This window comes from Haliaeetus albicilla, chromosome 6 (assembly GCF_947461875.1).
Source record: "Haliaeetus albicilla chromosome 6, bHalAlb1.1, whole genome shotgun sequence".
Taxonomy (NCBI): Eukaryota; Metazoa; Chordata; class Aves; order Accipitriformes; family Accipitridae; genus Haliaeetus; species Haliaeetus albicilla.
This window is the reverse complement of record NC_091488.1, coordinates 2,341,296-2,368,802: the sequence shown is the minus strand read 5'-3', so window position 1 is coordinate 2,368,802 and position 27,507 is coordinate 2,341,296. Positions and strand designations below refer to the sequence as shown.

The following is a 27,507-nucleotide window of genomic DNA, read 5'->3' as shown; positions in this document are numbered from 1 at the left end:
CCCTCTGAGGGAGGAGGTCCTTCTTAGCCTGCCAAGCAGTAACGGTAGCCTTGAGAACCTGGAGCCATGTCATTACACTCTTTATTACATTTTATAAAGACTATATATTACAGAAGTAACATTGTAGAGTTGGACAGTGACTGGCCGAGCAGCTTTTGCCATACTGCAAGCATAGGAAAATTCTTCATCACTTTGGCTTTTATTGGCTAACACAATTGTCTTTAAAACCGCGAATCAACCTATTATGCAAGAAGAAAAATTAAAAAGTACAATAGACTGACTAGCGTAATAAAAATCTGGATTAAAAAGACATAGACACAAAAACCCTTTTAACTCACTATAGTATGGCCTCTTGAGTTGTCAGGATTTTAATATTTCTTTGGAGACAGATATATATGTATATATATATATATAACATTGCTGTGAGATATACTTCTAAGCCTGTAATTTGTCGAATAATACTCAATGAAAAGCTATACATAAACCCACCTAATTATTTTATAAATAATTCAAACATTTAGCGTCATAATAGCGTTCCTACCTAAAGAATGCTGAAGTCCCCCTGCACAGGGCATGAGGCAGAGCTTTATAATGGCACTGGGTTTTTTGGTCCTTTGGCATCCAGACCCAGCTTGGACATCATTTACGTACCTAAGCAGTTTACAGAGGTAAATAGCACAGCCGCCTTTTCAGAGAGCTACTCGTGTGTAAAGCTAACTCTTTCACAATGTGATCAGCAGAACTACTACTCACAGTGTATAAGGTGGTGTTTTAGGGTTTTCAGGGTTGGGACAGAAAAAGAAGAATAGAATAGAATAGGACAGAATAGGATACAATAGGATACAATAGAATAGGATACAATAGGATACAATAGGATAGAATAGAATAGGATACAATAGGATAGAATAGAATAGGATAGAATAGAATAGAATAGAATAGAATAGAATAGAATAGAATAGAATAGAATGTTTACATGTTTTCAGGACCCAAAGAAGGGGACATGGGACAGGAATAGAGGTTGTTTCTTTATGTCTACACAGTAGAAAAATATCTCTTCAAATGTAGACAGGTAAAAATGTTTCATTCATAGGTGATCCTTCTCCTCCTGATCACTAGAAGAGAAGATTACCAAGCCAACAGGAAGAAACATCTCACAATATTACTGGCAGTTAAAAAACCCAACAATTTAAAAGCTCTGGGAGAAGAATATATATAATGAAGGATCTGTTTGCATAGATGTAATAAGTGAGCCTGATAGCAGCAGAGCCAGGCATTGCCAGCATAGACCCAGGAGGCACCACGTGAAAACAAAGCAGGGTCGGGGAGTCTGATAAAAGAGGCAACGGGAAGAGCCCTCAGAAACCATCACCATGTTTTGGCTATCTTTGGTGACCGAGAGTCAAGAACGCGTTTGATTACCTTCTGCTTTGCTTTCCAACTGGTACCTAAATACCTGGCTCCAAAGTGAACTGTAAATTGCGTCATCAGCTGTTCAGTTTGAGGTGAAAAGCAGGCGGGTGAGGCAGGCCAGGAACCTCCCGCGGGCATGTACGAGACCAAGGCACTGAAAACCCGAATCGGCAGCAAAGCTTCGCCGAACGGGGATGCTACCAATGAACGTGCCAGTCAGCAGCAAGGACTTCTGGCTTTTCTGGCAGCATGTAGGTCCCATCCCAACTGGTAAAATCAGGGTACAAAACCTGGTGATGCTCTCTCTTCCTCCCTCCCAGTGCCCCCATCCCTGCTGCAGGAGATGCCCTAGCAAGGATGAAACAGTTTTGCAGTGGTTCCTGTGCTGTTGGGAATATGCATACCACAGTTCAAAAATCCTTGGTATTAAACACGAAGGGAGCAACAAGAGTGACATTTAAGGCAGCAGACATCAGGCATTTTAGAAGAAATTGCTATCCAGTACAGAGAAACAACCCCATAAACCAAAAAATGACAGAATCTGTCCCACTGGAAAATAGCCATGAGAGAGGAGCTCTTGCAAATGCATCTCTGATCTGAGAGATAAAATCAGAAAACTTAAAGATGACTGTTGTGAAACTGGCTTTGCATAGTCCAGTAATTTAGAAAGCTTAGGTAAGTGTTTGAGTTGATGTCCTGACTTTTCTGAGGACGACGACCCTATTGGTACTACCTTTAATGGGGCCAGGATGTCACCCCTGAACTTCGTGCTGTTGATCCAAAGCAGCCAACGTCAAGTCGTGTCAGTGCTCATATGAGCACAGGAATGAATTCAGTACAGTATCCCGTTTGCTAAGGAACTTTCCCATTAGCAGGCAAACGGTATCGCTTTGCTCAAGACCCATACCTGCTTGTTTGAGGAAAGTCTCTGTGAAAATACTGCCATCACAGTTTATGTGAAAAGTATCTCCAGGAAAAAAATTTAGTAGTGGCAATTCAAATGACAAACTGTAATCCATGGAACTCAGGAATAGAGCTGGCTTGAAGGAAGCAAAAGTGCTTTTCCTCTTAAGAAAACTTTGACTTTTTCAGGGAAAAATTGAAAAAAGAAAGTCCTGGTCCCACAACATATATTTTGTTTCTAAGAAGTGGCAAGAGTGCCTTGAGTTCAGGAGTGTCTGCTTCCTTCTCTCTGGAAGGCAGCTTCAGGGCCTGTTTCCTTCCATAAATTATGTTTCCATGATGTCCCCCTTCTTTATAAAGCAGCATAGGAAACTACCCTCATTTGCAAAAACTTAGCTGCAGTTGAGCCTTCCTCCACCTTGACTATTGGACAATATTTGACCAATCCTTGTAACAAAAGTTTATCTTACTAACATTTCTATACTGATAAAATAAAATTTAAGCAAATAGAAGAATTTATATATTTTTTGTATATATATATATATTAAAAAGTATATACACACAGAGACATATATAGATTTGCACTAATTAAATCAGTCTAAAGAAACTCTCTCTCCATTTGAAACAATTCCACCATGTAAGAATGAATTAATGCACCAGGTATAAATAAATACCAGTTAAATATCTATCTTTCTGTTGGGGAAGAACGGGCTGGTCTGTTCTGCCCCCCCGCCCCCCCAGTAATAGTTATGTGTTAAAGTTTTTCTGCTGCAATAAAATATGTTTTTTATTAATATTGTTAGAAACCAAATGAAAAACTCACCTGGCCTGCATGCATACTGTATTTAAAAGTCCTCTACTCTTGAATCGCTCTTTTTATCCAGACAAGTCAAATGCTGCTGGTACTCTGTTTTTCAGTCACATATTTTTCTTTCCTTAAAATCACAAGTCACCCTGCCCTGTCCAGAACGTGAGGACAAACATGCACACTACTTACATTCTCCTGTAAGACCCAGGCACTAAGAAATCCCTAAATTAAAATTGGTATAGTATTTCAGGCTTAAAAATAAAGGTAGGTGAAGCTACCTTCAGCACAAGGTAAAAATCACCCCCCTTGGGAAAAAAACTGCCCACACTGTAAACAGGAATAAGTGTCGTAATACTGTGGCTGCTGGGAATTCCCTCTGCAAGCCTCTGATTTTCACCATACATAGATTTTTATCATAAGCTGTTCTAAAATTAGAAGAGGCCATGATCTGACAAGTATCCTTTCTGTTTAGTCCTAGCAGATGGAAACCATGAGGTGCTTTCTCAGCTTGAAACTGTTCCAAAACCTGAGGCACTAATCTGACATATTAAACCGAATTTATATAAAGTCTTGTGTCTTTACATCATGCAACATCATTTATGGCATGCTGGGCAGTGACAGTTTAAGCTATGAAAAAGCTGTATCACACAGCAGATCAGAGCTGGCTTTATAGCAGGTGTCATGAATTTCTTCATCCAGAAAGAATAAATTTTGTGGGGGAGCATTCTGCATAGCACCCCTGCAGAGCAATAGATTAAAACTGGATTTTAGCATTTACCTCTTGCTCAACTATAAATCAGGAATTAGAATTGATAATGGCACGTATCCATCAACAGCAGTACAACTGCAGATGAGCAGGAGCAGTTCTATGGATAAAAGGAGTTCCTTTTCTGTTACTATTGTTAAAGAAAACCTATTCTCTTCTATTTCGAATGTTTCTAGGCTCTGAGTAGAGAGTGATTAGATCCATGCGGGTCATCAGCATGGGTGAGGAAGATGCATTTGAAGTGACACCCCTCCAGGTTGCAGAACGTTGCTCCAAACTCTAGCGGTGGGCGTGAGCTCGGGCGCAGCAGTCCGTATTGCAGACCCCTCTGGACGGAAGACCTGGAAGGGACGTCTACCACAGCCGGCAGGATTCTGCCCCTCGGTTCATCGTCGTGTTCGTTGGGCAATTGAACGCTTTACGGAACTCTTCAAAGTTGCTCATGGCACCGATAACTCTGCAAAGAGAAAAACGATCAACATGCAGCTTGTCTTCTGTTAAACACTACAGACCTGTAAGCGTTTCGGTGTGTTCACTTCAGGTTGAGTTTTCAGGCTCTCCCTGTCATTTTTCCACAAATAAAACCAAAAAGTTCAGGAGAACCACTCCCATTTAAAGTTAACGTGAAGACAATCTTGTTTCATTCAGTGCTTTGAGAAGCATCTTTGCTAGAAACTCAGCGAAAAACCACCGCATTTTGTGGCTCCTATGTCATTTAGAACACCTTTCTAAACCGACCCTTGGCAGCCAAGGGGGGAGATCAGCGGTAGCCTGGCGTGGTGGAATCCTTCTTCCAGCCCCTGCCAACCCGCTGCAGCCCATCCAGCGGTTGGGAGGATGGAGGAACCCATCCCGGCTGTGCTGGAAGTGGGTTGTTTTGGCTCATTCCAGCCAGATTCTTCGAACACCCCCCTCTGCCCACCCACGTACACACACACGTGTGCAAGTGGGCTCCTGGGGGCTTCGCAGCCTGAAGCGGGGGGGAGGACCCCAGGCAGAGCTTCTCTCACCTGCCACCTCTGCCTTACACCTGCGAGCATCTCATCTCCTCTGATCTGTTGGAAATAGCTCGCTCTTTGTATGCAGTCATCCTTGACTCCTGCTTCCATGTCTGTATTATTTCATGCTGTCAGAAATTATTATTTTACCATTGCTAGACTGGGACTGTGTTGTCTGCTGATTTTTCCTATGCTTTTAAGCATCTTGGAATTTACTAACCTGAAATTTGCAATGGTATTGAAGTAAACAGCATCCTGAGTTAAAAGCAGAAAAGTATCTACTGAGATATTAACTGTATGCCTTTCCTCCCTCTTTGTTATGCAGTGGGAAGGCATTTTTCTCCATTACAGACAATCAGCTTCTCAGCATAGCTCAGCGTGGTAGAAAACATTCTTATTACATTGATTAGACTTTCTGTGGGTAAGAAAATTTGCACTCAGCTGGCGCAAAAATGTCTAAAGGTCAGTTTTGTAGGGAGAAATACAAAATGAGGTTAGGCTTCAAGTAAGATATACAGCTTTACCTTAAAAACATTGCAAATATACATTCAGGGACTGAACAGCAAGAGCTGGTCATGCAGAACTGCTGCTGAAGTTGGTGGGAGTTCTGCCTGCCATGCCAGGGATTTCACTCTGAAACCAGCATTCAGAAATAGCAAAGACACATGCTAATACTGAAAATCTGCCAATTAAAAATAAATAAAACCAGAACCTAGCCAGTGAAAGATCTTTATGTGTCCATGCACGTGACTTTCTACCCATGGTTTGATATTGCCACACATTAACTGTGGAATCAGAGTGGGCTGTCTGGATTTCATCCCATTGAACTACAGGAGAGACACCTTCATCTGAACAGGTCACCCTGGGCTCCCTTGGCAGTCAATAGAAAGATGTATTTGCAGAATCTAAGTCATCTAAATTTATTATTTACAGAAGGATATTTTATACATACACACACACACACACTTTCAAAATGCCTATTTTTCTTTGTGAAGAGAACCCGAGGTGACTAACTCAGATACACACACCTATGCTCAGGATGTGTGTTGCTCATTTCTATCTTCTTTTATAGTTACTTTTTATAATTACTTTTAAAAAGGCTGTTTGGGCTTTTTGGATAGCAAGAGCTGTCAATGTTGAAACTAGGTGTACTGCTGTTATGCAGTACCTATGCTCAGGATGTGTGTTGCTCATTTCTATCTTCTTTTATAGTTACTTTTTATAATTACTTTTAAAAAGGCTGTTTGGGCTTTTTGGATAGCAAGAGCTGTCAATGTTGAAACTAGGTGTACTGCTGTTATACTCATAATGGTCTTGGGACATAAAGGAAGCAAAGTTGGGAGAAATAGATAATATAATTTGTTAGCCCAGTTGATATGATTTGCAAGAAGAGATAACCACCACAGTTTCTCTTTAGGTCTGAAACAGAAGCCTGTTCTGAATATCTCAGATAAAAGCTAAGAAAAAGTTTTGTCTGTATTTTCTAGACCCCAAATTCCTCTAATCTTCTCTGGAATTTTCTTTCTTAGCCTGATTCCTTCATGAGTTTTCCTCATGAATACACTATCCCCAGGCTTCCCTGTACATTTTGGGATTTGCACCATCTCATGGGAATGTAGCTATGTAATGATTCAGAATATATAAATATACATATAGGTATATAAATCTGAGGACTTTAGAAGTCAAGAGATGGTTATTTTACCAAAATCTTAACAAGGGTAGGAATTATAAAAAAAATCACTCTATAGGCTGAAGATCAGCCTGACAGTCCTGTCCTCATCGCCATGATGTATTTTCAATTGTTAAAAGGCATGCAGATTTGCATGCTGCACTAGTTTTACCCTCGCTAGCTGGTGTAACAGGTATTGCAAAGGTCGAGTAGCGCAGATTTCAATCCAGAGTATAGAAGCCTACCAAGACCAAGCAGACACATCTGCAACGCTAGCTTATATTCAGTTTGTGTCATCCTGTTTCCAGCTCCATTATTTCTTAACCCATTCTGGTTATAAGTAGCCCAAGGTGTGTTAATGCATGCCGTGTTTGTATCTTCAGCTTTGGCGTGGCTGCGTCCAGGGAACATGTCCGAGTGTCTGTGAAGGAACACCACAGCTCCCCTGGGAAGCCAGCGTTGCTATTTTTCACTTTACCCAGAGAGAACTGAGGCAAAGGGGGCTCATATCACCTCAATTTGGCCATGGAGAAGGTGAGATCCCAGCTTCCTCTTTAGTCAAAAGAAAGCGGTAGGAATCTCCAGAAGGCAACTAATCCAGTGTATCGGAGACACCTCCACTATGAATCAGCTTGTGGAGTTAACATCCTTCCCCCAAGTATAGAGGTAATGTAGCACTTGACTGAGGACAAACACACAATTCTTAGCGAAGTAAATGCAACCGACGTGAATCCCAACAGAAACAACTTGCTCTTGGTCACACAAACTCTGTGGAGAAGCAGAGAAATAAACTCTGGCTTCCTAATTCTTAGGTAGTCTTTAAATTTTCCCCCTTCTCCAGCTTCTCCTTCTTGGGGTTCATGGGTGTCTGTGGTTAGGGGAGCCTGGGGGACACCTTTTGGGCACAGACACAAACACTCTGTTACGGCGGGACTACCACAGCTCCTTCGAGCAAAGTGTTTCTTGAAGGCCAACTGTAGAGTTTAATCTCAAACTGAACCTACAGGGCATGTTTTGCTTTGTGTTATCAATATAATTCAAGGTACTCACTTTAAAGCTTTTAATGACCTCAGGAAGATTAAATCAAGGAGCCTCCTAATAGTCACTGTTTTCTAAACTAGAATTGCATAGGGGAAAAAAAAAAGTGGTAGATGAGGCATTTTAGATACTCAGGCCATGATTACAGGACATCACAGGGATCAGAGTGTGTTCTGGTTCAACCGCTTTGAAGGTAGAGGCAAACCCCTTGTTTTTACAGAAGAGCATTTGTAAGAGCGAAAGGTAAGCTAATAAAAACAGTTCAATTTCAATCCAAGCCAAGAGCACAGTCCAATTTTCTGTTTGCTCTGAAACCCCTCTTAACATGCTAAATTTCTGCACTTGTGTGCTGCAGTGATTGATGTATACTGAGTAAATACATTATTTGCACTACCTGAACTGAGGAGGGCTGTGAGCTCCAATATATATTTGCTCTCTCGCAGATTCTGGTCTAAAGGAGTTGCATCTTACCTAATAAAAGATAAAAAGCAGAAATAGGCACGTTATCTGGGATGACTTCATAAGTAAAGCAGCATGTAATGTCACTGTTCTTAGGATGCCTATTACTTACAGAATTCACAAAATGGAAAGATGCAGCAAACTCCTCTTTTGTTTCACCTTTGCTAACTTGCAGGTTTTTGTTGGTATATTCTCTTGTTTTTCAAATGCTTTAATGGATCCAGTCTCCACCCACTGTTACTCTCCACCCACTCATTCCCATCATCTAATCATAACCACTTTACTAGTTCTTTTTTTGAAGTTCTCTATGATGGTAGCTTGCTTTTCAGCTTGTGCTGCAGCATCTCACGCCTTAATACTTACCAAGCATACTTCTTGGTTTCAAAGCTAAGTAATGTGTATAAAAGGTACATGTAATGATGCTTATCATCTGTAGAATTGCAGCTATATTACCTGACATATTTTTTCCATGTTGGAATGATTATTTCTTTTGAAATGACACAGCTATCAAGTTTCCATCAGTGGTCCCCAATTCACTATTCCTAATATGATACTCAACCCAGTTGTAACTGACCACAAAACAGGGTAGAGAAAAATATTTGCACAGCTGAATAATCCCTCTTATGCTGCATCCATTGCATGAAAAATCTCATTTAAGCAGCCTCTACCTTGCCTAACTCCTGTGTTGAATGTTTCCTATTGACAAAATCCTTTAAGCCAGACTGCCCATAGGATATGTGGACTGTAGTGCAAGTTTGTCCAGCTGAAGACAGCCCTGGCAGTTTGAATGAGTCTGTTGAGTGTCTTGAGCTCTGTGGAAATAGGCTGAACTCACGGGTACCTGGCATACACTGCTCTCACTGTGCCTGTGCCTCCCCTCAGAGGGTCCACTGGACACACGATTCCTGCAGCGGTCCTGTAAGACCCCCAGATCTTCCCTACGGCTTCAAAGCTTTCTTGGACAAAAACCATCACAGCGTGAAACTCAACTCAGCATAAATGACCAAAGTGGAGTCTTTTCCTTAGTCAATACTGTCAAACTGAAATGGCCATTGACCCATATGCTGCTACACCGATTCTCAGTAGAGAAATGATTTTCAGCCAGGGTTGGTTGCGTTGGATCCTGTTTCTTCAGTTTTAGATGATTCATTCCTTCAGCTGGTGGGCAAAGTTTTATAGCCCAACTTTTACTTCTCATATGGGGAGTTTGTCCCAACTCTTTTAACCAAATAAATAATTTCTGATTCTCTCCCTTGTTCTACATGTTTTTCTAAAAAACTCACATCCCCTAACAAAGTTTTGCTACAGCTTATTTAGTGTACAGCAAAGAAAGATAGGAAAAAATAAACAAAGATTTTCTTCACTGCTGCCTGGTTTCCTTGAACACGCTTGGTAACAAATTGTGGTGGTACCTTTGCAACAGGAGTCTGTGGTGGAAGCAGTCAGAAACTGCTGCGTATTGCAAGGACCAGAAATCTAGGAAGCTAAAATGGAAAGAAGCTAAGGAATCAATACATGCAAGAAGACCCTCGTAGTGGAGGGAAGCAGCAAGAGGAAAGTAAGCTACTGTGACAACACTGCAGAACCAAGAATAATTTCAGCAGTTCTGGCACCATGGACAGATGAGGACAAAGAGGAAAACAGAAAAAAAATTAATAGTCCTGGGAGAAGAAGTTTCTGCTTATACCCTGAAAAGTCTGGGTTTGGCTGGTGTAGATTGTTGAAACAAAGCAGTCTCATCTCTGCACCGCACGTTGTGCAGGTTAACAGATGTGGGCTTGAAACACATTTGTACTACTCACGTGGGCATAACTCAGAAAGAAAAGCTGGTTGTGTGTGAACTCAAGGCCTGGCAGTAAAGGCTCTTCTTCTCCTCCCCTCTTTTCTGTAATCCATCTCCTGTATGCCTGATAAGAAAGAGATACTAAGTGCCTTTCAGCAACACAGAGCCTGATCACAGCTATTTCTTGTCTTTTCTTTTTTTTTTTTTTAATAATACTACATTTCAGATATTTTTCATCTACTTACCCTGAAAGCCTCTCGCAAACCTCCATTATCTGCAATGTTTTCTGCCAAAGTCCTCTTGCCTTTCACCTGGCAGAATGAAAGAACATCAGTCATTTGATCCATTTCTGAACTTCCTTCTTGATCAACTTCAAGAAACAGGGGGAAAAATAAAACAAGGTGACAATGACCTCAGCCAATTTCAAGCATCATATCTCTGGTTAAGAAAACTGTTTTTCAATGTGAAAACTTTCAGTAAACAATTCTCCGTGATAAGTTATCCTGGCTCTTGTCCTAGATCTCTGTAGCACAAAATATAGTAGATAAAATGCACTCAAGAATCCAGTCCCTGATCTTTGATCTAAGCCTCAATAATTTTCCCCTGAAGACTGTTTTTATCTGGTTACATGTGAGATCCAGTAGCCCCTTTCTTAAACTTTTATCTAAAAGGTTACATTTGTTTCTGTACATAACTCTTAATATACTCCTGGGATGCAAAAATAACTTTTAAGTGATAACATAAACCAGCGTAATTAAAAACAACTGTCAGAGACAGAATTGAAATTGATAGCATATTCAGTGCTCTAAAAATACCTGCAAAGGAGATTCACGTTGCTTTTCCCCAGTATCGATTCCAAGAGCAAGAGCAACAAGAACATATTGCGAGAAGCAGCGCTATCTAAACTTTGTGAAAAAGCCAGTCTCCTGGTATTACCAAGTGCAATATCATTGTGAAGAAATCCTCATTTCTGCAAGTGCAGCATTATCGCTGATCGCCCAGCCTGCTAAGGTCTTAGTGTTCCCAAACTGTATTTGTAATTAAGCGGTTTTGCTCCCTACGCTTCGAATAAGCAAGGTAATCGAGGACAGTTTTGAGCAGGGCCCTGAAGGTCAATGCTGACCTGCGGATCCTCCAGCGACGGGCTCTTCCGTGCCACAGGGATGAGTGCGTCATCTCACCTTCTTTTCAGGACAGTAAAAGAGGGGGAAATGGGGGAGAAGAGGTAAAAGGACCTCAGGGATACCCAGGTACCTGCAGACAGCCCCACCACTCAGTGCAGACGAGCACCCCAACTGGACTCGGGGCATCTTGCTTGATGCCTTGGGTCCAAAGTTACACCCGAGGGTGTAAAAAAGGAGAAACGGGAGCAGCAGAGGAAGGCGCAGCCCTTTCCTTCCAGCCCTCCCTCCCCTCTGGAGGCTGGAGACGGAGGTGGGGGAGAGGCTTTTAGGAGAAAAGGTGCTGGGACGCCAGGGAACATGCACACACACCGGCTGCCTGGTTTTTCTGGTCTACCTACTCATACATTTTTATTGCAGTGGGCTGGCGAAGTAGACTGATTTAGAGCATAAGATGAGAGTAACCTAGCAGGGCACTTGGGCCATAGGTCATTTTAATAAGTGGAAGAAGTCTTTCCACTGATCACAGGCAGCTCCGGTCAGGGATCTGAGACTAGTCTGTGCAGACAGTTCGTGACGGGGCTCAGGGACCACGATAAGCCCTTTATTTGATCAGATGACTTTATGTGATTACCACACTTTGAAGCTACTTCTCTATCCACTTTTTCTTTCATTACACTTCTTTTCTGGAGACATTTTTATTGTAAACCAGACGAGAAAGAAGAAGAGTAAATAGGCTTCTCGATCCACGAAAAATATTCATACAGGGTAAAAAACCTGCAGAATATTGATGTAAATGACAGGCAAAATAAAGCTCTTTTTGCATGCATAGCTCTTCATACATAGGCTATAAAATATGGCAGAAAATATGAAGATTCTTCTTCTATCATCTAAAAAGTGCTTTAAGTCATCCCACGGAAATAGGAGGAAAAAGCCTTGTGGATGACAAGGCTGTGAGTACCAGGATCTCTCCAGTAAGCCCATCCACAGACTTCAAAGGCAGTAGTTACACCGGAGGGAAAATTTCAGCTCTACCCCATGTCAAGAGACACCACAGAAGATAAAAGGGATGGCCGAGACAATGGCAGGAGCATGGGAAGGGCACAGCCACATCCTTGGGGAAGGTTTTAATGACCTTCTTTAAGTGTTATTTTTGTATTGACAGTTTTTGTCCTACAGATATTCAGGAATGAGCCTGAGAATTTTTATTTGTAAAATAGCTTAGATGAAGGACTTCAAGTCTGAGTTGTTGGACTTCAGACTGGACTACAATATGGCTTTTTTATCTCTAAGATGAATACAAACAGCCTGGGGAAAGTGTTAAAGTTATTTCTAAGCATTCAATGTGATGTCTCTGTTCTTAAAAGACAAAGACATAATTGCATTTCTGATTCTAAAATATAAGTAGAGGTGCTAGAATTGAGTAGGGGCTGGGTTATGTATTTTATCCCGAAAATTAAGATTAAAATCATGTCCCAGCCAACGTTACTGGAATTTTAGCTATTGATTTCTGAAGGTCTGGGATTTATCCTATTTATCCTTCATTTTGGACACTTACATAATGTGCACGTTTTCAGGGAAGCTCATAGCTCTGATAAATGATGAAACAGAAACCATTCCCTTGCACTTTCTTTCTCAATCCTTTTCCATGAGCTACTGCTATCATACTCCCTTCATTTGAGATACAAATTGGGTCTGTGTGCACACATGGAAGAAATAGCAAGAGTTGAATCTGAAATAAAGTAGGGTTTATGCATCCATTTTATAGCTGTAATAAATAACAGGTGGAATTGCTAAAGGAATCTATAAAACATGCTATTATATTCTTCTTTTTAAAAAGAGTGACTGCTCAGTTTCCATTAGGGAGCTCATCTTCAGAAGACATTTAACATGCTCACAGTAATTAGACCAGCCCTGCTGTGTGGCTTCATCCTCTTCCCCTGATTCCAAAATGATGTGATGAGGAGAAGTAGTTTAACCCCATCACCAAGGTGTGGGTACTGGTATTTGACTGGACTAATCAAATCTGACAGACAATTTTTATCACAATTATTCACTTCAAAAAATGATTTGTTGTGAGAAATGAAGTTGGTAGCCTAATATCCCAATATGTTGGGATTTATAAAAAGACAACTCTAAAAAAAACCCCCCAAAACTCCTAATGCACCACTGCTTTCAATCACTGGTGATTTACATACATGTAAGCCAGCTCTCTTCCAGTAGTAATTGCTGTATTGATTAATCATGCATTTTGTTTTCTCTTTAAATTTTTCTTCAGAGTCAGTTGTCCACCAAGGGTCTAAATTTCCATTTTTGTCATATTTCCGACCTTAAAAAAGAAAGAAAACAAATGTTTATGTAGGAGAAAACCCCACACTTTTTCAGTTTTGGAATCTATCACCTGCACAGAAATGAGAGGTGAATGTACTCATACAAGCGTGTGTATAAAATGGATAAGATCAGTGAGCGAAATCTTGACCCCGCTCAAGTCAGTGGTGAAAAGCTGGCATTCTATTTATTGTCATAATTTCCATTTTCAGAAAAAAATAGTAACGACTAATGAGTTCTATAGTACATTTTATAATTACGTAGTGCAAGAGGCATATGAGATTTCTTGTAAGAATAATTATGAGTATTTTTCATCCTCAGCCTATATGTCTTTGATTCTGCAGACATGATGGTAACTAATTTATTATTAATTAATTATATGCTTGACCAGAAAGAAAAAAATCCATTTCATGGAAACTTCTGAAGTTTCCATTTTTCGCCTTGGAGCACAACCAGAACATTTGAACCCTATTCATGGAAGCAAGGAGAATACATTCATCCCATTCCCCAGGCTGACGGTTGCAGCAACGGCTGGTGGAAGATTCAGCCTCAGGTCCCTGCTCCACCTCATCTGTAGGAGAGCGTCTAATCTCCATCACGTCTCCAGCCAGTCAGACACAAGACGTGTTAGGGCTTTTTTTGAGAGCAGGTTTAGCTGCCCATGGGGATGCAGCCTTGCTCTGTGATTTGATTCTTCATTACGCCTGCAGGAAAGAGGTAGGGAGCAACCAGGAGACACAATACCAAGTACTGCAGATGTTTTCTTTCATCTTTTTATTTCTTTATATTTTCCCTGTGTGTTGTCTTGTTCAAGATGACAAATTCCCTAGAGAGGTACTGATTTCTATATTTGGAAGGTAAGAGCCTGGGCAAGAGGTAGTGGTCTGCTTCGGGAATGAAATCTTAGGTTCCTCTCTGACTGCCTGCAGACATGATGGAGATTAGATACTCTCCGAAAAATGAGATGGGAGTTTGTGAAGAAAAGCTTCTCCATTCCGGAGTGTTTGCTGACACAAAATGTTGCAGAGCAGTGCCAACAGAATACAAGGTTTTCCTTTTATTTTTTAAAAGGTATTCAAAGTAACGCAACATAAGCAACCTAACTTCAGTTAGGCAGTGAGCCAGAAGCTTGCTTTTCCTTCAACATTCTGTATTTTCAGTGGAAAAAGGTTTCTCTAGACAGTGAGTCAGAGCGGGAGGTCAGTCAGATGCTCAGAATTGCTCCCTGGAGGAAGAGTTTCATGTTTCTCACTGTCTTCCCCCTCACTGCTTTTCTCTCTCAGGAGCCTGATTTTAAAAAGCACTTTACTGAGATGGCCAAGTGAGATGGTGGTAATGCCCATCTCCACCCAGTTTTTCAGGACAGTTGGTTTGACATTCTCAGACCATTTCTTTCTTCTTTTTTTTTTTTAATATTTTGCAATAAGTTTTCTGTTCCAGTGTTGTATTTTAGTATTTGTAAGTAATTGTCTTTTGAAAAAAGTCAAAACTGAAATGAAAAGTTTTCTTGGAAGTCATTTTTATCAATCAGAAGTTATCCCTTTGCCCTTCCCACTCCCTCCCAGCCAGGACTTTCTGAATCTGTTGCTGATTTAGTTTCCATTCAAAAACCAGAAAGCGTCAAACTTGTGGCATTCCTTACCAAAAAAATTCTGGTTCAGACAAGCAAGATTGCATGTAAATAAATTAAAAAATGGAACTTTATAATTTTTTTCATGCAATTCAGCATTGTTAAAACCCAAACCAATAGAAAAGCTAAAGCGCATACAAGTCAGCTTTCTAATCTGTCAACTCTGTTAAAAAAAGAAAAGTTATCAACCTATAGAAGAATACTCACCATTGCTATCAAATCCATGAGTAAACTCATGCCCAACAATTACTCCTATGGCACCGTAGCTTAATGACCTGCAACACAAAGAAGCAGTTTCCTTAGAAAGTCTCCACACTCATGAACATTAAAGGACTGAAGACCTCAAGAAAGATCATTATTTATTTAAACTGGGGGGGGGGAATGGCTCTAAAAATCATACCTGCACAATTTTGACTTAAAGTTGTTGGAAGTCTGAATGTTAAACTCCTATTTGTTTAAAAGCAACCTTTCATATAAAACTTTAGAAAGCATTGTGATGGTTCACTCTTCTAACCAAATCCCTTATTAGCATAGGAGCTCCAGAATGTCTCCTTCAGCTGACTGCGTTGTGTATATTCTAACCGCAAACGGGACAAAGTTATAGGTGAAATTATTCTCTTAGAGTCATCATGAAAAAAGGATAGATGAAAGGTTGCAATGGGCTTCCGTAATGCCAGCTTCAATCATTCTTCACTGGCATGCAACAAACAGACTTGCGAATGACTGACTCTCATTTGAAAAGCATTAAACAGATCTCCCTTCTGTTTTAAAAAAGAGGTCATACAATTGCCTTGCACTTGCCCAGGCATAGGACATGATCTACAGTCAGATCTAATGCACTGGAGAAACAGATTAGAAAGAAATATTTCATATTCCTGATTGACTACTAATTGTATTTTCCTCATTATATCCAAATAAACAAAATGCATCTGGGAGAAATAGGGATGAAAGAGGAAAAGGTTCAGGGCTTTTTATATCAAATGCAGTGGATATCGGGGGGGGGGAGGGGGAAGTGATCTACTAAATGCATCTTTCATTCATTAAGTTGTTCTTTGTGATTTTAATTATTTCAGTTATTGAGATGCCATACTTCAAAGTAGCTTATAGTATTTCTAACACATTGTATTGAAATAGGAGAAAGGCAGAGGTTTGAAGTAACATGTTATTACTGGACCTAATGATCCATAGCACACTAATTGCTCATCTCAGTTATGCCCAAAAAGTATTATATCATTTAATTCCCCCTGCTCCCATGACAATTCTTCACTTTGTTTTTTTCTTTCCTGAAAGGTAATTTGCATATGATAAAATCTTCCCTACTGTTTTTCCCCCCCAAGTACTATTGCAAACCTTCACTAAAAAACACTGGTTAAAATTATACATTTCTGCAATGGAAATATCATCCTTTGGTGTGACAAATTTGTAATCTTGTGTAGCACACAGTGATAATTACCCATACTAAATGTACTATATTAGACTTGTTTTCCACATCTGAAGTAAAGGGGTTATACAGGATTTTTTTGCGGCTGGAGAAGTATAAAAAGAATGGCACAAAACATGTAAAGAGATCAAGAGGAACCAATAAGCCCTATTACTAAATACATCTTATTTTTCCTCTAAGGTTCTTGATCACCATGAGTGGCAGGGACAAAGAACAGGCTGGTGCCTGGGCACTCCTAGGGCCTTCCCCAGCTCCAAAAGAGGAGATGAAGTTTGGGGTGAATTTTGGCCTTTGCTTCTGTAAACCCCCTTCAGCATTTTGTCCAGCTCAACAATAATTTTGCCAGAAATGCTCCCAGCTCTTCATTTCTGGGGCACAGCTGGATGGAGATGGAGGGCATTAGGTGCAGCCCAAAGGGTACCAGATTAAAGGGGAACATTCTGGGACTGGGGAGGCTCAGAGGACTGTAAGGAAGCCACCAACTCAGGTAGTCTGAAGTCTCTATTTCAATATATCTGGCACTGAAGACTCGTAACAATGAATGGTGCTATTTGAATGGTATTTTATTTCTCGTACTGAGATGTGAAGTGATAATTTAGCTTCCCTTCATGCAAATAGATGCAACTGTTCTGTAGTGGTTATGCTGGAACTGGACACTAAAACGCCACTAAATGTTAAATATTTGCTAAATCAGTTTTCCAGCAAGTGCTGATGACTTTTTGATGATTTTTCTGTTTCAGTGCCATGTACTGTTTCTTTTAAGCAGACGGAAGACAGATCCAGAATATTTCAAGGACAAAAGCAATCTGTTGTCTGATATAAACCAGCTACATTTGTTTACTAAATTTCATTTTGATACGTACTCAAGCAAAACCAATTTAAGCTAAGGTAACCTTTAAAGAAGAGAAATGAGCAAAGTATAATTCTTTGAAAGAGCCACAATTTTATCGCTATGGCAGAAGGTCAGGGTACAGAGAAATCTCTTCAGAAAGCAAAGCTGGAAACAGGTCTGCAATAACCACAGCAGAAAATAAGTTCACCTTAACAAGAAAGGACTTTCTTCTATCCCGAATTACCACTTAGAAAGTCACTTGGCTCATAAGAATTCTCTTTGAATGCAAATTTATTTGTTCCTAAATTGAATGTGTCTCTCTACATGTATTGCCAAATTTCCTGTTACGAGGACACATCCAGATTGGAAGATGGCAAACCCAAAATATTCAAAAAGTTTGATTTTTTTTTTTTAACAAAGATTTATTAAGGATATCTTTCATCTGTAACTGGCTTTATATAACTGCAAAATAACTTTCAGAAACTGCTGTCAGAAACTTTTCACGGTCTTACCCTGCCCTAAAATAGAAAGATATTGAATTGCACAAAAGCAGTGATTTTTCAAAATTAAATATATGTGACCTATAATTACTCTTCCTCAGCTACAGCAGCACATGGGCCTGCTCAGGCAATCATTTATGCATATGGAGATACTCTCAAGCACCTCAACAGGCACAGGCAAAGGCCCACTGTTAATCTTAGATATTAGCAGAAAGTGAACAATAAACTGATAATAAATGGCTTCTCAGGGTATTCACTTCTGTTCAGGAAGTGTTAGCTACCTGATTTACAATTCCTTTTAATACCTGCCATGTGCACACTGCTGCATCTGCATGCTACAGCATTGAAACTCTTCCACTCAGGTGCACTTAATTAGCAATTCCTGTGAGAAATCAGTCATCAGTTTAAGACGAGAGCAACACATACAGCTCCCAAGGGTAAGAAAAGTTATTGCACAAAGCAGCACTTTTCAAAGTCTGTTTTTCCAATAGTAAAAGCAGGACGCAGCAGAGAAGAACACACAACCCAAGGGCCAAGGTTTCCCTACAGAAGGATAACACAGTATTCCTCTGCACTACCTGTTGGTCATCTTCAGCAGCGTAGACTTCTTCTCCATGCCCTCGTCTTTGTCTATATGTCTTTCCAATACCTTTCCCTGTTATTCCTCATTTCCAGGTGTACGGGGTTCCCTGGTGCAGTACTTACCTAGGATACTCTGCTCCCCAAAAGAAAGGCTTTTGCAGTTCTCCTGCTGGGAATCCTGCAAAAGCAGAAACAGTAGTAGTGAGGTCCCTAGCTCAATGCAGCTGAATAACAATCACAAGGCCCAAGGGTTTGGATTTTATGACCTTTTTTGTTTAGTTTCAGAAGATTTTTGCTAAAGGAGCTTTCCCTCAGGTGGTAGTTTCAGAATGCAGTAGAGGATCTTTGGAGAAGCAGAGATCCTCCCTCCTTCAGGACCACAATCGCAACAAGATGCTCCACTGCAAGAACTTCATTTCATTCCATGGCTACACACGTCTGTGTGTGTAAGTGCATGTGTTCCTGTGAAAAAATGCCTAGCGTTTCCTGTGAAGAAAACTACTGGATTGCCCTCAGATGTGTTGACAGATCAACGGACAATATATAGGTAAGATGCAACAAGGACTCAGAAGGTGTTAGCTTAGTGAGGCTTCAGTGCAGCAAGAGGCATATGAAAGTGCTAAAATGTAAGCCTAATTCTATATAGTGTCTGAAAATCAAAGGTAAACGAACATTCTTAGGCACTTTGGTAACGGAGAGCTGTAGACTATTAAGGCTGTAGAGTCAGTCTAGCTACAGGAATTACCTGGCTCCTTCTGGTAGACTAACTAGTCACCAAAACCCTGTCAATGGAGACGCTCTAGTGAGTGATGATCTACTGATGTTGCACACAGGAACCAAAATTGTTCCTCAATTTTGTCACAGGTCTATTTCTAGTTCCTGGATGACCTTTCAGTGCCACAATTCTGAAGACAGTGGGGCTGAACATGGTAACAGTTTAACAACCCAAAGAACTACTAAATAAAGCAGATGCCTATGGTCAAAGTTTTTCTATGCTGGTGAAGTGTCATCCTTCCAGACCCAAATGTGGAATTTGCTGTCTCATGTCAGGAATTCCCATCTATGAAGCAGGGGCTTGCACCTACTTTGAAGATTACCCCACACGGACATCACCTTGTCAAGGAAGAACCAGTTTCCTCAGGTGATTCTCTTGCTTTCCCAGGAACGTCTGCTTCAGCTTATGGGTCTCTCTTCAAGAAATCACCTGGCCACTCACATCAAAACAAAAACCACATTCACTTGGTTCTAACCTTATTCAGTTTTTTGTTAACGTATAGGACATGGATTTCTTTATATCCGAGATAAATTGTCAGGCAAAATTTTTGTCCTTTCCTTACAAAGTCTTTAAAGATAATATGCTGAGTGTAATTCATGTCAAATGATGTGCTAAGTGGCATGTCCTCATGGCCTGCCCATCTGCTTTTTTCCCCTGGTCCTCCTTGGCTGCCTTGACTACCTATTTGCAATCAGCTTACAAAAAGTGTGTTTTTCAAACTTATTTTCTAAGTGCTTTTTCTCTTACTTCTCCAGATGCTGTTTTCTTGTTTCAAGCATGTTATCATTTGCTTTTCCAGTACTACAAAACACAATTGTACCAATGTCAAGGACAAAGTTTCCCTGATCTAGCTCTCTTTGCCTCCCAGCACACACGGAAGAGTATTTACCCGGTATGTTTTTAAACATCTCACAGCAATGGTACGCTCCCGCAACCTGATGAAAATTGCTTGCTAGTACACTAAGTTAAGAGCTGGAAATCTAGTCCGAACTACATTTCCTGGTTCCTTCCAAATACTGAACCTCAGGAAAGGGTTTTGGACATGCCAAAGAGACCATTTAATAAAGGAATCATTAAGGTCCACTCACCCTGAATGATCCTCTCCCCACAACAGCAGATGAGAGGAACTGTGGCCAAAAAGAACAAATGAGCCCATACTGAAGGTAGCACAGTCACCCCACAAATCACGTTTAGGGATCACACCGTCCTGTGCGCGGTCACCACACCAAGACGCTATCAAGATCTCGTAAGGAGCTGCAACTATTTTGTCCATGTATAGACTTGTGTAGCGAATTTGCACTTGTCTGTGTGCCAGGTAGAGGTAATGTAAGTTATTTACAGTAAACTAGGTGCAAACCTTCACTCAGGCTCATCCATCTAAGAAATATAATCTAAAGGTGTCTTCACAGCACGTTGCTGAAACAGTCAGATGTGAGTTAAGCCATGAGATAAAGTTTTCACTGAACAAGGCATGTGAATGAACAGGAAGAAGCTCCAATCCTGAATCCATACAACAGGTCGATAATTATTTTACTCCAAGTCAGGATCCATTTTAGGTAAGACATGCCTGAGCATAGAGCTTGTTGAAGGAGTGATTTCTGCTTCTGGGCAGCTGTGTGAAACACCTTTGTAGTTTGATTGCACTAAAGGAAGCTTAGGAAGTATTTTTCAGGCCAAAGCAGAGTCAAAGGCCACTAGAATGTAACACACATTTAAGAAAAACTCAGGGAACTGGAATGTATTACCTACAATAGGATTTTTTTTTCCTTTTTAAGAAAAAAAATTATCTAGTTTTGAAAGTGATTCTTGGGCAGCTAGTAAAGCAAAGGTGTCCTGTTCTCCAGAGATTAGTAGCACTAAATGAGGGAGAGTGCTTGTCTACTATTGCAACACTACAATGAACAGATTCAGACTTGGCAACACAGGGAATCCCTCTGTATGCAATGTGTCCCTCAGGCAAGCATCAACCAGATCATCCTTGGAGGGAACAAGGGTAACAATGTCCTAGACCTCGAATCTCCTTTAAATTATAACAGGAGATGGATCACCTGACAGTTTCTTATTTTGTGCTGTTCAGAATGCCTCAGTTTAGGCAATTCCCTTGTGAAGACTGTTTCTTGCTTGCTTGGCATATTGTACCTAAAAGAATTAATGACAAAACTCAGAGAGCTCATAGTAGGCTGCAGAAGCAATAAATGTTAATGGGATTATTTATATGCCACTGGAGTTCAAGCAAGCAAAGGACTGATCTGGAGGAGTAAGTCAGCCAGACTTCAGAGAATTTCACATCTTAAGGAATGGATACAGGCACTGGGAAGATACTTTAAGCTAACACTTCCCCATAAATTTAGCCTGTAGTGCAGCTTTCCATGCTTCCTTCCTCCACACAGCCCCAGAAGAGGGATACGGGCAGAAAGCCTCTCTGTACACTTTATTGCTAGTGCAGGCTCAGAGCCTACGCTCAAGGCCATTACTCACCAACAGCATACAGAAAGAAAACTGTGTTGCCTTAGCGCAGACCCCACACAAACCTATCTGCCACATGTAGGACCTGGACTTGCAGAATCTGCCTTGCCTACCTTCCTACAACCTACCGACTTCTGGAGCAACGTCATAGGACCGCAGCATCGTTCTGAGACAGACACTCATGGCTCACATGCCGTAAGAGCACTGGACGTCTGTGGACAGCTGAGTTCAAGCTGTCCCAGGACAGCACTGATGCCCTGTGCCCATGCATCTTAGAGATGGCAAGGTGGGACAGCCAGGCTAGATCGTCCTCCAGACGGACTTTGTGCCACTGATCACAAGACTTTAGAGCCCAGCAGTTCCAATCAGAGCCCTTTAAGCCCAGCAGTTCAACCAGTTTTCAGTCTACCTGACTTTCTATTTGTCTAGCTCATTCTCAGCAGCTTGTAGTTGTGAATGTTAGGGGAGACAGTGCTGAAAATCTTGCTAAAGTCAAGATGAATCATATTCACGGCTCTCCCCTCATCCACCGAGCTAGTCATCTCATCATAGAAGGCTGGTCAAGGAAACTGTTTCCAGGATTTACTCCATCATGTACGCAGGGACTGAGGTGAGGCTGACCAGCTTGTAGTTCCCTGGATCCTCCTTCTTGAAGATAGGAGTGACATTTGCTTTCTTCTAGTTCTCAGGAACCTCCCCCAGACACCACAACCTTTCAAAAGATAATCAAGAGTGGTCTCACAAGGACATCAGCCAGCTCCTTCAGCACTCGTAGGTGCACCCCGTCAGAGCCCGCGTTGTGTCTGCCCACTCTGTTTAAATATTCCCTAACCTTCTCCTCCTCCACTGAGGGTAAGCCTTGCTCCAGACTTCCCCTCTGGTCTCAAAGGCCTGGGATTCCTGAAAGCCAGTCTTACCAGTAAGGACTGAGGCAATGAAGGCACCGAGTACCTTGGCCTTTTCCATGTCATTTGTCACCAGGTCCCTGCCACCATTCCGCAGCGGGACCACATTTTCCCTAGACTTTCTGCTGCTGCCACTACACTTGCGGAAAGGTTTCTGGTTGCCCTTCACGTCCCTCACCAAATCCATCTCCAGGTAGGCTTTGGCTTTCCTAGCCCCTGTGTCGGGATCCTTGGGCAGTGACTCTTTGCTGAACTTTCCTCTTACTCCCCTTACTGCTCTGGTCAGTCCTGTGGAGGTAAAGACTGCTGTCAGAGCTTCAAGATCAGCATAAATTCAGAGTGATATATTTGAAGTAAACCAGACGTACTCCACTGCTTGAAATGCCCCTGCGTTCCAGACAAAGAAGATAGAAAACATAAATTGTGTAAGGATAGAAAAAATAAACTGTGTAAGGCACAGTAGCTGTTTCCTGCTATACATGTATACAAAGCTTAACTTTCCGAGGAGTAGTGAATAAATACATTAACAGATAAAGAGAAGCGATGGTCTTAATGCAGAGGACTCAGCAGCCTCTGGTTCAACTCTTGGCTCAGTCTCTGCTTCACCTGACAAGAGGCTCTTCGCTGCTCATGAAAAGAGAGAAGCCAGAATTTCCCAACCTCAGTGGGGCAACATGAGGAGAACCGTGAGATGGTTTGCGAGGGGCCAAGGAATACTGTGTCCTAAGGGACTAGGAAACCTGTGAAAACACCTGTTTTTACAAGGAACTTTAATCTTTATTGTCTAAAGGAAAAAACTCACTAAATTCCCCAGAAAAAAAGAACAAAGAAAAAGTTATCGTATTTTATACATTTATAGATAAAAATTTTAGGAAGAAGAAATAAAGAATGGATGTAAGGATCATGCATCATCTCACCTGTGACCGTAGTTAAATAAAAGAGAATACTAGTCATTAGTAAATAGGAAAAACTGAAAATGAGGGCTCACTTAAGAACACTTAAAGCTTACTTAATAACGGGGCTCGGAAAGTGTTCAGTCCAAATCTGTTATGATCGTTAACCTCCTGGAAACTAATGGCGCACTTGAAACTACTTCATCAATAACCTTCTAATTAGTCTAGTTCTTAAGGGAAGAGAAAGCGCCCCTACGCGCAGCCCGCTTGCCCTCCCCCGGCCGCAGCACCGGGTGCCGTTTGCCGGCGCTTCCCCGGCTCCTGGCAAGGGAAGAATTCTCCTGTGCAGTCACAGCACCAGCGAGCCGCCAGAATCAATACCCACATGCCACTTTCTATAAAGATGATACTCGTTGGGTAATAGGAGTTCTCATCTGTGGTTTCCTCTATGGATGCTAATTCGAACGCAATTTTAAAATTCTGGTGTAGATTGTATCTTCTTCCTGTAACATGTAATGAAGCCGCTCTCTAAAGAGGCCTCTTGACTTTCACTAGAGAACTGCAGTACAGGCACGAATGACTTGGAAGAAGCATGGGTATAAACTTACAGAGATAATATCAACAGTAGTTAATTATCCAATACGGCTATTCAAGCTTACGCCTCATGAGTGTGTTGCTTATATTTGCCTCAGTTCGCTGTAAATCTCCCTTTCATTACTGTTCACAACCCACAAACATTACTTTTTTTGATATATTCTAGAGGCATATATATTTACACTTGGAAAGAAAATTAAATACACCAAATGTCTAATGAGCAGTTCCCCTCTATCCTTAACATATTCAAGGGCCGATATTTTAGTGCTCTAAAGACATAAAATCTTTTCTGCAATAGAAGTATGCTAGCATACTTTGATCACCGCTTGTATCTATTTTCAGCACATATTTGTTGACTGCTCTAGGGCTCATTAAAATAAACAGAGCCTTTCGGAAAGTGTTTTTGTGTTCCAATGATGATAATTAAAAAGATAGTATTCATGCTGCTTAGATTATATGAAGTGTACTTAGACACCTTTTCAGAATCTAAAGGCAATGACATGTACCTGTTGTCCTCGTTAAGTACCTATAATTGAGGGGAAATTGATGAGCAAACGCAAAGAAAATTGAAAAATGATCCACACTAGGATGGAAGAATGATTAACAACCATTATAAACATGCATGGTTGCTAATCTAAGGCACTTTGAGTTACAGAAAAAGAGGAAATAAATAAATAAATAGAACTTATGCAGAGAACATCAGGAGTAAACTTGTATAATAATAAGATAAATTATTTGTACCACATTTTTTAAGTCTGCTCTTTGCAGCACATCTTACCTTGATATATCTACTTATTTCTCCTTTGGAGATATTAGCAGAATTGTTGGCCATTCAAGTTATCAATAGTTTAGTAATGAAAATGAAATGAAGCAATAGCAAACATAAGGATGTTTGTACTGAAGTGCAGCAAAATTTGTTACAATCTACTGCATATGCAAGTTTTGCTGTATTCTCCCAAATCTAATAATTTTCTAAATCATCTAGTTTCTACTGTCTATTAATTTTCATTTTTAGTGAAGAAAGACCTTTTCTTTCAAGTAATTGAGTAGTCAAGTAGTCAAGTTAGAAACACAAACAGATTGCCCGTGTATGAAGATTGCATGGACTTGTATGGAGATCACAGTGATTTCTTGTTTAATGCCTATGTCAGTGATACAGGCTACGGAGACAGAAGAATTTGTAATCCTTCCATCAGGAGTGTGCCAGAGACCTCCCTGTGCTCTGAGCACAGAAAGCAAAAGCATCTTCCTAAATTTCAGAAGTGATCAGGACCTTCAAGTTCTCCCCCACTTCTGCAGGTATCTGATCATGGCTGCTTTTCAGAAACCATGGTTCAAGGCACTGATGTTCCTTTTACTCTAAAGTCTTTCATGAAGCCTTCAGTGACTAATCAAGTTTGGGGTTGCTGTGGTTATGCTGATAACATCACACAGTACATTTCCATTTCCAATCTGAGCGGTCTTAATTTTTAGAATCAACTTTGGAACCAAGTATTTTCCTGTTAATGTAGAGGCTGCTTTCCAGAAGCAATTTCTATTATGCATTTTAAAATTATCATTTCTTAAATTCTCCTTCTTAGTAAACTCATTTAGCAAAAGCAAAAATAGATGGGCCTTGAACACACTAAAACCCAGTTTGCTCACTGAAGAGCAGGGGCACTCAAGCAGATGAAGAGCCTGTCTGGTTCATTCTCCGATTTCCAGCAGTAATCAGTAGTAGATGTGTAGGGAAAGAGCATCGGGCACCTATCTGTGAGGTAATTCTTCTATTAGTACATCTTTCTACCTTCCAGCAATCAGTAGCAGAGGGACCTGTCCTCCCGGACTGAGTTTCTATCTGTCTGTTCTTTTGTTCAGAACAGAACACCCTCTTTTCCAGATCATCTGCTAATACAGTGACCAGCACAGATCCTCATAACACACTCCTCCCACTATTTTGAAAACAAGCCATTTGTTCCTACCTCCTTTTCTTATCTCTAATCAGTCATTAATTTATGAAAGAACCTTCTGTCTTGTCCCATGACAACTTCCAGTTAACAGCATTGGGAAAGAAACTCATCAAAAGTGTTCTACGGAAATGAATATAGTATATCAAGCATACTTACTCGCTTCTGAATTTCAAAAAACATCTAACAGGCTAAGAAAGCATGATTTTCTTCTAAAAGAAAAAGCAAAAGCCAAGTCACGTTGACTCTTCCCCATTATATCATATGCTTATTCTTTATCTCTTATTCATTCATGTTGTGGTCATGAACAGTTTCCTTCACACAGGGGCTAGAATGACTTTTTATGCAGATCCCTCTGGATTCTCTTTTTAAAAAAAAAAAAAAGGATCTGACACTTGCCACACCTATTCTTCCTGTGCTAAGGCCACTATAAGTGATAAGCTATATGTCAAAGCTGGTTGTTTGGCAATTTCTTGTCTAAGCTCCTTTGAAATACCTGGGAGAATATTATCTGGTCCTTATATTTGTCACAGTTCATTTTATGAATTTCTTCTAAAGTACCTTCTGTTGACACTAAATTTGAAAGACTTCCTGGGGCTTACCTCCCATAAGAAAAAGCTCCAGGATAAGAACTTCCCAAACTCTTCCAATGCAAAGAATCATCTTATTTTTATGCCTTAGAGACTCTCCTCTTTCGGTGTATTCGAAAAAAGGTTTTATTATTAGTTCTTATGCTCTCAGAAAGTTGGCCCTCAAAATCTTTGTGGGCTTGCTATATCACAACTTTACATTTAACTTGCTGGAGTTCATGCTTATTTCTTATTCTCAAATAACTCTCGTTTGTAGAACTTTTTTTCTGTTGTTTAACTAGGCCTTTAAAAAGGCCACAGTTTTTGTGGTGTATCACCAGCCCCTACAGAACTTTGTATGGATAACTACTGAAAACGGCTGCAAAGCAGTAAGGTAACAACTGTGGGGCACAGATCTGCGCAGCAGACACATCACACAGTACGAGTACACATAGGCTCGCAGGCTTCAGCCTCCCGCAGGGCAGATCTCCCTGCAGCATTAATGGGAACTCAGTAGTGATGTGTCCAATATTTCTATTAGCAACTTTGGACCTGAACGTGTTCCTCCCACACCTCGTGGGGCCTCTTCCCCTGCAAATCACGCCAGCCAGCAGTGGAAGGCTGTTTGCACTGTGCCTTTCTTTGAATCTTCCCTCCTATTGCGCATCGTTTTTAGGGCATGATTACGTTTCTACCTCTCTCTCAGGTAGGAGAGGTTCAGAAAGAGCCACCTAAATCCTGTTCCTCTTAGGAACAGCCCTAAAAGGACAGTGAGCAGCACTACCCGAACTTCAAGGTCAGATGCCAGCAGCACAAGAAGGTCAGCCGTTATGATAGAAAATACAATTGCCTTTACACCCATGACTGATTATTTACGTCTGACAGCTCTCTGCTTCGTGACACCGTTAGACACAGCCAGTGTGAAATTTAGCTTCAGTGACTCCAGCCTCTCGGTAGAGCTTTCTCTAACGTGCCACGGCAGAGAGGCCGAGAGCTGGATGCCCCTGAAACTTGAAAGGACCCGATATTAAAGAACACATAACTGCGATGGTTCTTGTTTCGTTAAGCAGCAGCGGTGGCCGGTGCCGAGT

At 40.9% G+C, this 27,507-nt stretch overlaps 1 protein-coding gene across 1 annotated transcript in view; it reads right to left on the bottom strand.

The window, feature by feature from the left end:
- Positions 1-388: 388 nt before the first annotated feature.
- The window catches only part of PHEX (phosphate regulating endopeptidase X-linked), a 100,487-nt gene continuing 73,368 nt past the window's right edge, over positions 389-27,507 (bottom strand). Inside the window, exons 16-22 of the mRNA XM_069784848.1 lie at positions 18,392-18,446; positions 15,121-15,188; positions 13,154-13,284; positions 10,080-10,145; positions 9,854-9,958; positions 7,987-8,063; positions 389-4,344 (exon numbers count right to left, since the gene is read on the bottom strand). Coding sequence (XP_069640949.1) covers positions 4,242-4,344; positions 7,987-8,063; positions 9,854-9,958; positions 10,080-10,145; positions 13,154-13,284; positions 15,121-15,188; positions 18,392-18,446 — 605 coding nt within the window. The 3' untranslated portion in view covers positions 389-4,241. The remainder of the gene's footprint in view (positions 4,345-7,986; positions 8,064-9,853; positions 9,959-10,079; positions 10,146-13,153; positions 13,285-15,120; positions 15,189-18,391; positions 18,447-27,507) is intronic.